The sequence below is a fragment of the Haemaphysalis longicornis genome, unplaced genomic scaffold (assembly GCF_048455015.1).
Source record: "Haemaphysalis longicornis isolate Haplotype H1 unplaced genomic scaffold, Haemaphysalis longicornis Haplotype H1 scaffold_1, whole genome shotgun sequence".
NCBI lineage: Eukaryota > Metazoa > Arthropoda > Arachnida > Ixodida > Ixodidae > Haemaphysalis > Haemaphysalis longicornis.
In genome coordinates, this window is record NW_027526203.1 from 390,162,861 (window position 1) to 390,178,692 (window position 15,832).

Here is a 15,832-nt window from a genome sequence, read left to right on the forward strand (position 1 = left end):
ATGACGGTCACCCGTTCTTGGGTATCTGGTATTGTGGTGGTGGCAAGCGCGACTGGGGTATCTGGTATTGTGGTGGTGGCAAGCGCGACTGCTGTCTCCTCCGCAGGGTTGACTCACCCTTGTCGAGCACAAACCACCTCCTTTGCTGTTTTTCACTAATCGCGTGCGTCCATTTGGCGCTTGCCGGGTATCTCGCAGCGTCGACACATGTTGAGCCGTCCTTGGGCTTTTCTCAGGGCCTTGAGCCTGGCTTTCATTCACCCCTTGTGGTAAACTGGGTGCACGTTGCGTGGAACGTTTGCAACCATGATGTTATTCCCTCAGCGCATGGGGGATGCGCCGTTATTGGCTTTAGGGTCCCACGCTCGGCTCGTAACCGAGGCAATGCAGGGCAGCTCCGCCAGCCTCGGTAAGCTTGAGTCGCTCGATTTGGCTGGCTTTATGCCCCTCGGCGAGCTCCTGCCATGTGCTGTGCACACCAAACTGAAGATTTTCTGTCGAGGTTTCGGCACGGTAGTCCCAGTGCTAATTTGTACTAGGTTTGCCGAATTACAATGTCGAGTTTCTTTAATTCGGAGGGAAAAAAATTCTTTTTTAACAGAAATTCAAATATCACGGCGGTGACAAAAAGCTACATTGCAAAAAAAAAACCCAAAATTAAATAAAAAATATAAAATATACGGAGCGCATTAAAAAATTCCAGTTCATGGAAAAAGAAACGTGATTCCTTAATGCATTGACAGTTGCTAGTGTCTGAATATGGGCTTTGCGGTAAAGCAAAGTGGAATTTCTGAGCGATATTTACACATTTTTTTTACAGCTGTTACCACCTATGTAGAAACACTGAAGCTGCATACGTTGTTTATTTTGTTGGCGCGAAGTGCGGAAAAAATATGGGAGCCGGGAAGTTTCAAAGCAGTAAACACATTAATTTTGAAAAAATCGCAAAATTGCTCATGTTCAACCGCTTATCCCACTGTGTGGCGGTCCACGAAAAAATATAATCTTGGGCTCATTTGAAAGGGCGTACAAAATACATTTATTTCAGTTTAATCGGAGTACTTTTAAGTGCGAATGCACTTCTTAACCGACCCTTGTCATCCGTCCGGCGCGCCGTCCGCAGCCCGCTCCGCCAGCAGGTGTTATCTCTCCGCGCTCCTCCTCCTCTCCCCTAGCAACGGAGCGGCGCCGCGGGGACTGGTGACTGCACGTGACTGCAGGGACTGGTACCAGACTTCGCGAGGGCGTTCTCAGCAGATCAGTCCTGCGAGTATTACAGATGTAGTAGAACATGGGCTACCAGTCCGGCCTCAGTGCATTTAGGATGCTGCAATTTTCACCGTGGTCGCCGACGTAGGTGCTTTTTGAAATTAAGCCTGGGTTGTGGAGCTTGGGTGCAGTGGTGGCGTAGAGGTAGAGCATCCGCCTCGTGTGTAGAAGGACCGTGGCTCGAATCCCGGTGCCGCACAATCCCAACGGATTTTTTAAAAATCCGCGTGTTGACGGAATTTCAGGAGAAGGCGTGGGGTGCGGTCTGATCCCGGCGACCACTGCCGGTAGCGCACTCCCTCACCAGAGTAGGATTGGCCACCCTGGTGTAGTAATGGCCACAACCTCCCATGAATACGCCTATTAACCCCGGCCCTCAGTCTCCAGTGGCTGCGAAGCAACTGACCACGGCGGTCAGACCTGTGACGCAGCGGAGGGTGCTAAGAATCCCTGGATCCGGACAGGCCGCCACTGGAATATGAACCTGGCAACGTTTAACAAGAGACCTTTATCTCGCGAGGCGAGTCTAGAGGTGTTGTTCGAGGAATTCAAGGACATTAAATGGGGTGCAATAGGGCTTAGCGAGGTTAGGACAAGAAACACGTCCTGTGTTACCGTGGTCTAGTGGACAGAATAGAACTCGGAGTAGGATTTCTAGTCAATAAAAGAATAGCTGGCAACATAGACAAATACTATATATATATAGCATTAACGAAAGGGTAACCGGTCTTGTAATTAGGCTTAAAAGAGCCATGAAGCCAAATTACAAGTTTGTTTAATCCGAAAGGTTTCGTGTTTTATAGCGTCCCCAGCGCTTGCGCGGCAGCAAATGATGCCGTATTCACTAAGACATTAATCAATTCAGGTTAAAATTTTGATTCTCCCGCCAAATCGTGTGCTTTGGTGACGTCTAAACGTCACTGCTCAGAGGGCGCGACGAAAAAGTACACCCAGCGTCGCCCCACGAAAGCTTGAGCTAACTTTGGGTCGGTGAGAGTGAGTGAGAGTGAGAGAGAATGAGAGAGAGGAGTGGGGGGACCTTAGGGGGGGGGGAGAGAGAGAGGGGGGGGACTTTATTTAGTGGCCCGATAATTTACCAGATGGTCGGCAGCCGAATCCAGCTTGGACCCGACGACGGCGTCTATGGCCGGGAGGTGAGTGCGGTGGCGTGCCTTGCTGAAGCCCCGGAGGACCCGCACGGATCGCCAGAGCCACGAGAGCCGTCTGGATGTCCTTGTCCCTGTCGCAAGCGCTCTTTCCATTCAGCTGATAAACGAGTAGTCATTTCGTGGTAGCGCAAATTTAGAATTGATTGTGGAGTAACACACCGAAGCTACACCCGGGCTATGAGACGCGACATAGTGGACGGCTCTGGATTAATTTCGGCCACCTGGGGATCTTTGACGTGTGCTGAAATCTCAACACACAGGCGTTTTTGCTTCCATCTGAAAAGCAGCACAACGCCTTAGCCACCTACTCGCCACAATTTAGAAATTTTTTTTTTGCGTTTCTGCTATGGCGATGCCCCGTCGGAAAAATAGTGAATTTTTCGGCCAGGAGAGAATTTGTGTTTAAGAACTTTTAATGCCTCTGCTTGAAAGTAGCCACAGCCGCTCTAGTGTGGTCAAGAAGAGTCCGAAATGCCGGAATGCACTTCTTAACCGACCCTTGTCATCCGTCCGGCGCGCCGTCCGCAGCCCGCTCCGCCAGCAGGTGTTATCTCTCCGCGCTCCTCCTCCTCTCCCCTAGCAACGGAGCGGCGCCGCGGGGACTGGTGACTGCACGTGACTGCAGGGACTGGTACCAGACTTCGCGAGGGCGTTCTCAGCAGATCAGTCCTGCGAGTATTACAGATGTAGTAGAACATGGGCTACCAGTCCGGCCTCAGTGCATTTAGGATGCTGCAATTTTCACCGTGGTCGCCGACGTAGGTGCTTTTTGAAATTAAGCCTGGGTTGTGGAGCTTGGGTGCAGTGGTGGCGTAGAGGTAGAGCATCCGCCTCGTGTGTAGAAGGACCGTGGCTCGAATCCCGGTGCCGCACAATCCCAACGGATTTTTTAAAAATCCGCGTGTTGACGGAATTTCAGGAGAAGGCGTGGGGTGCGGTCTGATCCCGGCGACCACTGCCGGTAGCGCACTCCCTCACCAGAGTAGGATTGGCCACCCTGGTGTAGTAATGGCCACAACCTCCCATGAATACGCCTATTAACCCCGGCCCTCAGTCTCCAGTGGCTGCGAAGCAACTGACCACGGCGGTCAGACCTGTGACGCAGCGGAGGGTGCTAAGAATCCCTGGATCCGGACAGGCCGCCACTGGAATATGAACCTGGCAACGTTTAACAAGAGACCTTTATCTCGCGAGGCGAGTCTAGAGGTGTTGTTCGAGGAATTCAAGGACATTAAATGGGATGCAATAGGGCTTAGCGAGGTTAGGACAAGAAACACGTCCTGTGTTACCGTGGTCTAGTGGACAGAATAGAACTCGGAGTAGGATTTCTAGTCAATAAAAGAATAGCTGGCAACATAGACAAATACTATATATATATAGCATTAACGAAAGGGTAACCGGTCTTGTAATTAGGCTTAAAAGAGCCATGAAGCCAAATTACAAGTTTGTTTAATCCGAAAGGTTTCGTGTTTTATAGCGTCCCCAGCGCTTGCGCGGCAGCAAATGATGCCGTATTCACTAAGACATTAATCAATTCAGGTTAAAATTTTGATTCTCCCGCCAAATCGTGTGCTTTGGTGACGTCTAAACGTCACTGCTCAGAGGGCGCGACGAATAAAGTACACCCAGCGTCGCCCCACGAAAGCTTGAGCTAACTTTGGGTCGGTGAGAGTGAGTGAGAGTGAGAGAGAGAGAGAGAGAGGAGTGGGGGGACCTTAGGGGGGGGGGGAGAGAGAGAGGGGGGGGGACTTTATTTAGTGGCCCGATAATTTACCAGATGGTCGGCAGCCGAATCCAGCTTGGACCCGACGACGGCGTCTATGGCCGGGAGGTGAGTGCGGTGGCGTGCCTTGCTGAAGCCCCGGAGGACCCGCACGGATCGCCAGAGCCACGAGAGCCGTCTGGATGTCCTTGTCCCTGTCGCAAGCGCTCTTTCCATTCAGCTGATAAACGAGTAGTCATTTCGTGGTAGCGCAAATTTAGAATTGATTGTGGAGTAACACACCGAAGCTACACCCGGGCTATGAGACGCGACATAGTGGACGGCTCTGGATTAATTTCGGCCACCTGGGGATCTTTGACGTGTGCTGAAATCTCAACACACAGGCGTTTTTGCTTCCATCTGAAAAGCAGCACAACGCCTTAGCCACCTACTCGCCACAATTTAGAAATTTTTTTTTTGCGTTTCTGCTATGGCGATGCCCCGTCGGAAAAATAGTGAATTTTTCGGCCAGGAGAGAATTTGTGTTTAAGAACTTTTAATGCCTCTGCTTGAAAGTAGCCACAGCCGCTCTAGTGTGGTCAAGAAGAGTCCGAAATGCCGGAATGTGATTTACACAAAGGTCCACAGTCTCTTCTGAACAATGGTACGCCACAAATGCGTATATCGTGGCTCCGACTCTTCGACTACGATGTCGACTACCATGTCTCTGTCCCGTCATACTGACCACACTAGGAACAACTGGGCTGGTGTCCTCTTCGCTTCAAGCTAGAAACTATTTAAACTTGCTCAGCCAACGTGTAAACCTGTTCCCTCTCCGCCATGCTGCACCATGCTCTAACCTCTCTAATTGGCAGGTGGCGCACGCCATGAGACACATGAGAAAGACCCTGAAGGACGACGTCATTCTTCAAGGTCTTTCTTGCGTCTGCTTTTATTCACTCGCTTTGTCTGTGGCACCGCAGAAGGCCGGAAGATGATTGCGAAAGCAGGCAACTTCGTCAGAAACGAACAAAACATGCAGTAGTATATCGACCCGTGCTGCCGCTGCATCTTTCTGCTGCCTCGCAGGAACTTTCGGTGCAGTGATAGCCGTGGTGGCCACTCAATATAAAAATTATTTCCTCCTTTAAGGGGCCATGCAGACAAAACACAAGTTTGGTTCATTCGAAATATTGCCTCGTTAGAACCATACTGGCACCACTTTTATCGTAAACTTCCTCCCTCAAATAAGCAGCATAACTAGGAAAAAAAGGGAATGGCTATGAGACTCACTAGATCATTTCCCGCACTAGAACCTATGACGTAACATGCACTGTTGTGCGATTGCCTGAGGCCGGCAAAAGCAAATGCAAGTTACGCATGACTTTATAAGCTTGCAGAACGAGCTATTTTCGCTTAAATGTAATGCATATACACTGTACAGCTAAAAGATTGGTAAGGTAAACAATGGTAATTGCAAATGTATACAGCCATACCAGTGCGTACTACCGTCAGTACTGCGCACACTATGCTTGTTACAGCTGTACAGCAGCCCGGTGCTTTAGGGTCAGACACTGGCCGATTGGCATAAGCAAGTCTTAGGCAAGGTTCAGACTGTTGTCACAGCTGTCGTAATATCTTTAAATAATGATGTAATTACACGTTTCAGCCAACCAAACCGTGTGAAACGCTGGTTTTCACGTCCGTAGCTCACGATATGGCTTTTGCGCCGGTAGTCTGAACATAGCATTACGTGACCCTGTTTGTCGAACATACGCCCCGCTTCACAAAACGATTACTACTTACCGTAACAAAAACAAGGTAGGTGCAAATACGGTTAGAAAGCAAAGGCACGCAGCGGCCCTGCGCAATATGGTGGCGTCATCTAGTAGGACTGACGGTAAATAAGGCGTTCCACAGTCCGCTGCAAACTAAACAGCGCACTAACATTAGGGTGTCTCGAGCCACCCTACTAACGTTCGCTTGAATACCTGTCCTGGTTACGTCATCGCAGATGCCACGAAACACACGATTTGGCGGAAAAATCAAAATTTAAACTTCCATTTATTTCCCAGCAAATAAAGCATCGTTTGCTGCCGGACAACCGCTGGGGGCACTACAAAACACCAAACCTATCGAATAAAACAAAGTTGTTTTTGCCTGCATGGCCCCTTCAAAACAAAAAGTATTCCAATTAAACTTTCTGAAATAAATGTATTTTGTACACCCTTTCAAATGACGAACCGTCACACAGTGCGATAAGCAGCTGAACATAAGCAATTTAGCAAATTTTTCGAAGTTAACGTGTTTACCACTCTGAAACTGCCCGCTTCCTGGCTCCCATTTTTTTCGCACTTACAACAAAATAAAACAATCTATGCAGCTACATTGCGTGTACATAGGCGCAATAGCTGTAAAATAGTGCAAATATCCCTCAGAAACACCGCTTTCCTTCACCGCAAAGCCCATTTTCAGACTAGCAACTTTCAACATGTAACTGTCAACTGTCAACACTGAAGCATGGAAGCGCATTTTTTTTTTCCATAAACTAGAATTTTTTCAATGCACTCCATATATTATTTTATTCTTGCAAAATTTTTTCGCGACGTAGGTTTTCATCCCCGCCGCGATATTAGAATTGCTGTAGGAGACAGGAAACTTTTTTCCTCCAAAAATCGCTTACCAGAACAAATAGTGCAGTGATGTGAAAAAGCATTTTTTACACTGCAATCAGAAATTGTTGAGCGCACTGTCTGGGACATCTGACGTGGAACAACCCCTCTGTCAGTTGCAATTGCAGTTATTGCTGGTAGTTTATACAGCGAGGCAGACGCTATATGCAAGAAAGTATACGTACAATAGCGTATATAATTCAACGACCGATCGGTCCTCCTCTTTCAAATAAAAGAAGTCATCAGTCAATAAATTTAGCAATAAACTGTTTTATCATTGAAATACACAAGTAGTTAATTATTTCTAATCAGTGATTTCGGACACACTACAACAAAGTGCGAGCAAGAAAGTGCCTCCCGTATTGTACAAACCATGGATATCCATTGCGGTAAAACTGGAGCACAGCTGTCCAACAAAAGGAGGGAGGCTAAAATGAGGACGGCTTATTTGTTGATCGATTGTAGGGTTTAACACGCCGACGCAACGCAGGCGATGAGGCGCGCCGTAGTGGAGGGCTCCGAATTAATTTTGACCACCTGGGGATCTTTAAAGGAGCCATGAAGAGAAAACACAAGTTTGGTTCATTCAAAAGATTGTGTCGTTAGAATCACACTGACACCACTTTTAACGTAAACTTCGCTCAAATAAGCTACATAATTAGGAAAAACGGGAATGGTCATGCGACCCACCAGCTCATTTCCCGCAACAGAACCTGTGATGTCACATGGGCTAAGCTCTGCGATTGGCGGAGGCTGGCAGAAGCAGACGCAAATTAGGTAGAGCTTACAAACTAGACGAACGAGCGATTTGCGCTTAAATTTAGGGCACATTCTTTACAAAGCAATAAGAATGATGGGACAAACAGTGGAAGTTACGAAAGCACATGTAAACACAGAAGTACTGATGCGTTCTGCTGTTCGTACTGCGCACAGCATGCTTTGGTTTAGCTGCACAGCACTACGGGGCTTGGGGTTGTCTCAGACGACACTGGCCGATTGACGCAAGCAACGGTGTCTTACGTGACCCCATTTGTCGAGCGAGCACTGTTTCAGGGAACGAATATTTTCTCCCAGAACAAAAACAAGCCAAGTTTAAATGCGGGCAAAAACAAACCAAACGCTTGCCACGGTATGGTGGCGCCATCTAGGTTACAGAACGTAAAGAAACGCGGGAACAAACCAACACCGCTGTGTAGGGTGGAGACAACCTTTGAACGGTCCCGTGCCGCCGCAATTGGGCCAACGGGCTCAACGCGTTATTCTTTTCGTTTCCCACGAGACCTAGCAACGCGAAACAGACAATATGATTCAAACTTCTTCAGTAAACCGCGTTGCGGCGATAATTTTAGCGCGGTTTTGACACAATGACTTGCTTCGGCGGCGAGCGAGCAACCGAACATGGCGGCGCCAGCGTTACGTGTCTCTACCCTGTACGGCGGATGCGTGAATGAAGGTACTCTCGGCTGCAGAGCGGTCGGTTCCCGTGATGTCACTTGGGGCCACGAAAACGCACGATTGAGCGGGAAAATCAAAATTTTAACCTAAATTGTTTAATTTCTCAGTGAATAAAGCACCGTTTGTATCCGGACAAGGGCTGGGGGCACTATAAAACATGAAATCTTTCGAATAAAACCAACTTGCATTTTCTCTTCATGGCTCCTTTAACGTGCGCCGAAATCTCGTACACACGGGCGTTTTTGCTTTCCGCCTCTATCAGAAAAGCGGCTGCCGCGGCCGGAATCGAACCCGCGACCTCGTGCTCAGCAGCGCAACGCCTTAGCCACAGCGGCGGGTGGCTTATTTGTTAAAAAGGCCACACGTGATTTTCACCGAGTGGAACAGTGGTGCTATGCACTGGCCACAGAAAACAAAATGAAAATTTGTAGCAAGGTGCCATTAGCAAAGTTTTATGACTTCAAGTGCTTTAGGACGTGGAGTTAAAATGAAATATACACCCCTGAGAAGTACACAAAATGTTTCGCAGATAGAATAAGCATAGCACTCCTTGTAAATGCTGTATACTGCCCCATCGGGGACAACTGCGCTGGAGAATAGTGCGAGATTAAAATGAATTTGTGCTTTTCCTTATGAAAGCTTCTTTAAAATACCACACATACCGCTGAGACTGTATTCTTCTTCGCCCAGGCAGCTACTATTTCTGGCTCGTCTTCATTTTCCTCTCCTTTCATGTTTCCTTTGTTCGAGGTGCTTTTTTCAACTTCACTTTAAAACTGTGGTTAATACATTCTTCTATATACCTCTACAGCTACATCAACGCCCACCATACATGACTATGCCCACAGTGCACTTATAGAGATGTGAATTTTTTTCCTTTGTATCCAGGTAGGCCTTACCCAGGTGAGCTGCAATGCAGACAGATCAGCCATGCAAGCCTGAGAACGCAATTTTCCCCTAAAAAAACACTAACAGGCAAGATATGGGCACGGCCAATAGCCTGCAATGGGACTGCTGGGCTTGATATTCGGCGCATGCAACTAATTTGACCATCCAATGTAATGGGTGGCAAGTAGCTTCTAATCCGTACACAATTAGAGGCATAGGAGTTTGTCACAAGATACAACTGACACACACGAATAATGGTGGCTGCCGTGCACCTGCTTTGGTGATTATGCACCACATGAGCTGGCGTGGCACAACTTTAGCATGCTTCTCAAGGGACAGTGGTACTGTGGCCAGACAAGAAGCACCCAAGTTTCTGCTACGCCACCCCCACTGTGATTTCAAGTAAACGCCGCAGGGATGCCACAAATTTATTAGAGACAGCCAAAAGGGTTCTTTTACACCTCTTCACTGTTCCGTCAATGTACCGCACTAACTATTTTACGCTATACGCCTCGAGATTCGCGATCGCTGCGCCGCCTGCCGCCGCTTCTCCGCGGCGTTTGCGGGATTAGCGCTGCGTGGCTGATAGGTGGTCATGCAGTGTTTTGGTTCCTTTCGATTCCCTTTGCCTTTCTGCGCTCTAAACAACTTGTTTTTGTGACGTCTGTAAGCTAACTGAACGTTTAGGGCACTTAAAAAAAACAGCTGCGTCTTGGAAGAGCGCTACAGCGCCAACAAGAGCTACCCGGGGAGGCGTTTCTGCGCGCTTCTTGGCCGCTCTTGCGGGCGTCGGCGATGGCAGCAGCATATCACCGCTGTCACCTTCGAACCCGTCAGCACAAGTGAATTCTATTTATTGTCGCCTCGTTTAGACCTGATATTCTCACTGTAAGGGGTTGGTTCGTTTTGCAGCGCAGACAACAAATGCGGCTTTGCTTCGAATATGTACGTCGTAGAAAAATATGTTTCGGGGACGTGATAACCCAATAGCTGACAAAAACTTGTGCCTTTTATGGGAATATAAGCCACGCGAAAATGTTAAGTACACTCAAAGGCTGTGCATTGTCAGATATGTGCCCACTCTTGCCTTATAATAAGAACCAAGGTATATGTTAATGAAACCACGGGAAAATGAATGGTCTGCAAGTAAGGAATAAATAGAATAGTCGTACGGGAATGAAAAAAAAACCGAGTGCAGCTTCTGAAATGCTAAAGACGTTTGTTTGAGCAAGGTATACTATTCACCAGACCAACTAGATGCGAAAGGCACTGGTATTTCGCAAGATATGGGGGGGGGGGGGGGTTGAGGAGGAGGACGCTCAACTATTGTTGTTTACTAATGCGGAGCGAAATCAACGAATGAACGTTTTAGTAATCACACACACAAGCTGCGTGTTCACTTTTCTTTTGTTTTTCGCCTTGAAAAACGGCTGATCACTCGGCGGACTCATTTTTTGAAGAATACAGGCTAGGCAGTTCACAAGCGATACGAGGTGTCGTTGGAAGAGTTGATTGATTGATTGCAGGGTTTAACGCGCCGACGCAACGGAGACGATGAGGCACGCCGTAGTGGAGGGCTCCGGATTAATTTTGACCACCTGGAGATCCTTAACGTGCGCCGAAATCTCGTACACACGGGCTCGTTGGATGAGTGTCGTATCTGATAAGGGTCTCTCATTTCGGTGTATGCTAGATTCTGCAGTCTCCCTGTGTCATGACTCATATGACGATGTTTCGAAGAAGAGTTTGGTCACGGACGCGGATTACTCTATAAGCCCATCTTCGCGCTTCTCGTGGAGGATAAATGTAACACGTGAATCTTTGCGAGCGCTCATCTCGGGACAAGACGACCCAGCATTAAATTTGTCATCGCGTGCTGACTCCGGAGTGTAATTTTGCATTATCCATCGTACTTCTTTGGTACGATGTTTGTGAAATTTATGCCGCATTGGCTTGTCATGGTACTGATCAATATCTGATATGCGATATTGGCAGGCGTAACTTGCGTGCTGTCAAGTATGAGTGCTCCGCTGGATTTTTTAAGTGCACAAAGTCGATTTACATCATAGTGTGTATGGCCGCAACATGACCATCGGAGGAAACACTGCTTACGGCGACACTGTCACTAAATTACAGGGCAGCGGAATTACAATCAGCTGCATGCAAATGCTGGCTTCAGGACGCCGGCCTGGGACGCACGCCCGGCGCTCATATAGATCTCACTAAGATCGCGTCATAAACGTTTATACTCTCGTGAACATACCACGCTTGCAAACAGAGTGTCTGCTCCACGTTATTCGGTATTTCGAACGCGGAGAAACGGTAAATCGCTGTCTTGAACGAGCCCCAAAAGCAACGACGACAGGCGGGAGCGGGCCGGGGACTCCCGCGCCTGCTTTCGAAACGGGCCGCTAGGGGGATTTCAGTGGCGCCCCTACAGGCCGCGCTCGAGGCGTATACCCTGTAAAGCACTTTGTGCTCTGATGTACTCCAGTAGACAAGAGAATAGGTATGGCACTTTTAAAAAGCCTTTTGGGACAGCGGAATGCCTTGAGCAGTGAGAATAGACTTCAAAGTTTTCTCTCTCTCCAGTAGACAACACAGGTTACTGGTTTTTTTTTTTTTTTTTTTTTCCCAGATAATCTGCAGGCAAGCACGGAGGACGGAGCTTCAAGCACAATATGCAAGCGACGCCACCTTATAGGACTTAGTGCGACAGCTGGGTGTCCTGCCCTTGCCACCTTTACTGGATGCACCGGGCTAAATTACACTGCCACATAGCATCTTTATCTTTGGCATGTAAGGGTATTTAATTTGTTTTCATATCTAGACTGAGCGGTGAAGAAAACATGCTCCATTACCCGGCCCAAGCTGACCAACCTCGAAGTGGTCCGAGAGAAACTGTTATTGAAAAAGCAAGGTACTACCAGAACGGCCTGGTTGTTGGCTCTCCACCCCTATTCCCCCCAAGCCCTTGTCTGTTCAGCCTCTTATGGGCCAATACCGACTAAGAGGGCACTCACACCTGAAGTTCACCAGGGGAACACGTTCTGATTTGGATGCTTCTGCACTGTCGCCCAACAGGATTTACCGATGCCAACTGCTCATCATTCGCAGTTGCATCACAAGTGAAGGTGCGTTAAACACAACTGGAAAATTCAAACTTTCAATTTTCATGTCTTCAAAACCTAAGATTGGCAGGGTGCCATATCAAAATACCGTCACTGGGGCCACGCCCGGCAGGTAATACCATCACTCAGGGTCGTGCCCACCTACAGCCAAAATATTTTTCAGAAGTCAAGTGGCACATACACACGGGAACCCACCAAAGAGAGCCCCAGCCGATGTCCCACACTGCGGAGCCCATAGGCTTTGTACTGCCCAAGCAACTGCTCCCACCTACGTTGCAGAGGACGAGGTCACAGGCCCTCACAAGGATGCATGACACTGCAGGAACGTGATGCGCTGCTCAAAGAGCTTTGTGGGAGATTCCTCCATTGGGTGAATACTGCTTTGCCTGTTACTGTGACCTGCTTACAAGGCACCCGTTTTTTTTTTTTACGCCCCATAAAGCAGCTATAAGAACAAAGTTATACAAGTTATAAGAACAAAAGCAGGCTGACTCTAATACCTACCCAATGTGTTCTGAATGTTTAGCGTTTAAAAACTCTTGCAACTGCATTTACGAGGGAAACTGTAGGAGCTTAGCGACATGTACAGCCCAACAAACACTACTGTCTCGTTGTACTTGTTTAATACAACTTTTAACTAAGCCAAATGACTTATACGCAGCTTCACTTTTAACACGGGGTTCTGAGCTGACTAGATAGGGAGGCCCTGATTTGCAAATACCAACACTTTTCATGGAAAATTACTCACGCACATGCCCATTGCTTGTGAGCTGCATTCACGATGTTTTCTTGTTTGCTTCAGGTACAAGCACACCGGTGAGCATGTCTACATTTTTGAGCTCCCACAAAAAATTTTCACAAAAATTTGTTCCAACCTGGAAACATATCAACCAGTGTAAATTATTCATTTTTTGCCATTAAACACCTTTACTTTAGATAAATAAATGTCCCCTAGAAATAAGAAAAAGTAGCATTCTGTACCCACTACTCATGAGTACTGATTACACATCAGTTGTAACTGCACAGACATTAAGACATTTATGCCAGCTTAACTTTATGTGGTAACAGATTTATCCACACTGTTCAAGCATGCCCTTGTTGAAGTAGCATTGCGTCAACACAATGCACCAGGTTCAGCTCCACCAAGCTCACCAGGAAGGTATCATGATTTCTGAACAGCAATCATAGCGAAAGTGAATCCTTTAATCAACAAACAACACCCCTCACACACACACACCACCACTGAAGACCATAAATACTATATGTGACAATAAATATGGCCATGGCTACATCTTTCCATAAGTCACAGTAGAAAGAATCCTTAGCCTGGGAATGCTAAGATGGGCAAAATTATGGTTCCTTTTTATTTACATGCTTAACACGAGAGCAGCAAAACTATGATATAGTACACCAAAGTAACTGGGGGGGGGGGGGGGGGGGGGGGGGACAGAAAGGAGAGAAAATTTATTTCCGCTTCACTGTCCCTAGGAAACTTGAAATTTGATCCATGGGCCAAGCTGCAAGTGTTTAAGTTTATTGTTATTTTGTGGCCACTGCCAGTTGACATAACTCCTCACTGACAAACACACAGCAGCATTCGGCAAGTTCTGCAATAGTTTCTAAGAATAAAGAAACAGGCTGGAGGCAGTCAGCCATCAATTGACATATGCACAACTTGCAAGACACGTCGCCACAATTATCCCCTTTAACCAGACATGCAGGAGCCAGGATATGTATGTCGAAGTGGCTAACATGGTCACCTTCAGCTAAGGTACGAGAGGCTTTCTGCTATGCCTACACGGTATTTGACTTTGCGTAATATACATATATAACACACGCCCCTTCCGGCCTCTGGAACGGCGCTCAGTCCTGGCCCCCTTCGTCTTCACTGAGCAGGTCCTGTGCGCCTCGGCTGCTCAGATGATGCAGGCTGTGCAGTTTGTGTGGCACACTGTTCTTCAACCTAGAAAAAGCACGCCACAGTGTAGGACCAGCCACAACTGTGAAATCTGAACAACGAAACTTTACAACCAGCTGATGTGGAGAAAACAAGTTACAGAAAGAAATACCACTGTTTTGGAGCCCCATTTTGATAAGCGAGCAGCTCATCAACAGGCCGTTTGTAACGAGAAGCATGAAAGGCAATACAAAGCTCGCTGCAAGCGCTGAATGGCATCTGAATGGCATTTTTCCAAATGTTGCAAGGAAAAGTCACGGAGTTGCATTGTGAGTACGCATCAGCCGCTTACATTGGAAGCAGGCACTTTCCATGCTGCAGTCAAAAAACCTATCTGCCAAAGTGGTACTTCTATGACTTTCTCTTCTATATATTTTCTTTCTTGCAAATCATTCATATTTCTTAGATCATACAACTTAGTAATTTAGCCACGAATCTGATGGAACCCCTTCTACCCCTGCAAAAGTGATTTGAGCCCCCCAGAGGACGGGGATGGAAGGATATATTCATGTGACGTATTGACAAAAAAATTCGCTCTTGCTTAAGGTCTCTCCTCACCTTCGCTAGGTTTATGAATGTGCTTTTACACTTTCGGTAAGAAAAAGTCAGATGGATGTACACACTTTGTGATGAAACCAACTCTGTGAATTGCCAGTGCTGTTTGCAAGAAAGAAAAGATTGTGACTTTTGTGGGCTTCACTATTCAATGAGGGCTTCGCAGAGCTGTGCAACAGTGTTGCAGACAGATTAGGGTCTGTAGATTCTTAATGGAGAACCACTCAATTATACATGATGTGCCAAATTGCGTGACAGGTGTTCAAAAACCTAAACAAAGGCCACAAGCTCATCAATGCCGAATGTATACAAAGCATTCTGCTTTATGTAGCCCAGGCCTTTCGTTTGTAGCTGCTGTGTGTGCCATTTGAGGGGAGGGAAGTATATAGAGAAAATCCCACACATCCGTTTTTACATCCCAAAAAAGGTATGGTAAAATTTGGTTGGCCACATGTCTACACATGGTTCACCTCCTTAACACGCTTAATGGCATTGATGTTTCGGCACATTTTTGCATTTACATCCAGCCATGTCCCCAACACAAGTGTACTTTTTTAAACCCTTGTCGTTCAAAAACGCTTGAATGAAGAGTGGAGAAACCTGACACTGATGGCCAAACTTTCTCATTGTTTGACAGCCACGTGTGAAACTGCAGAATCACTACAAAAAGTTTCCTCCTGTGATTAATAGAGGCCGGATTTTTAGGCATTAAGAAAGCACCTTTTAGGCACCAAAAATGGGCAGGAAAAACAACGTTTTAGGCCACCAACATCGTAAATATAGGCACCATAAATGTTTAATAATTTCAAACGAAGACGTGCATCACCTGTATTGACAGGAAAACCAAAAATGTTATTGCTTACGATGGCGCAAATGCGCTAACAGTTGAACACAGCTGTTCAATTGTCCCATAAAACTGCTGGACTAATGGTGATCTATTGGCTGAATTCAATAAGCACACTGCTCACATTCAGGTTCAATGGCCACTATCATTATTAGCTCAAGCGTAGCATACAGTGAAACAGGCATGCAAA

The 15,832-nt window shown here is 47.0% G+C and overlaps 1 protein-coding gene across 3 annotated transcripts in view; it reads right to left on the minus strand.

The window, feature by feature from the left end:
- Positions 1 to 13,468: 13,468 nt before the first annotated feature.
- Positions 13,469 to 15,832, minus strand: part of LOC144155265 (coiled-coil domain-containing protein 102A) — a 38,274-nt gene continuing 35,910 nt past the window's right edge. For all 3 annotated transcript variants that reach the window (XM_077686595.1, XM_077686594.1, XM_077686596.1), the window contains one exon: positions 13,469 to 14,249. In XM_077686595.1, coding sequence (XP_077542721.1) covers positions 14,150 to 14,249 — 100 coding nt within the window. In that variant the 3' untranslated portion in view covers positions 13,469 to 14,149. The remainder of the gene's footprint in view (positions 14,250 to 15,832) is intronic.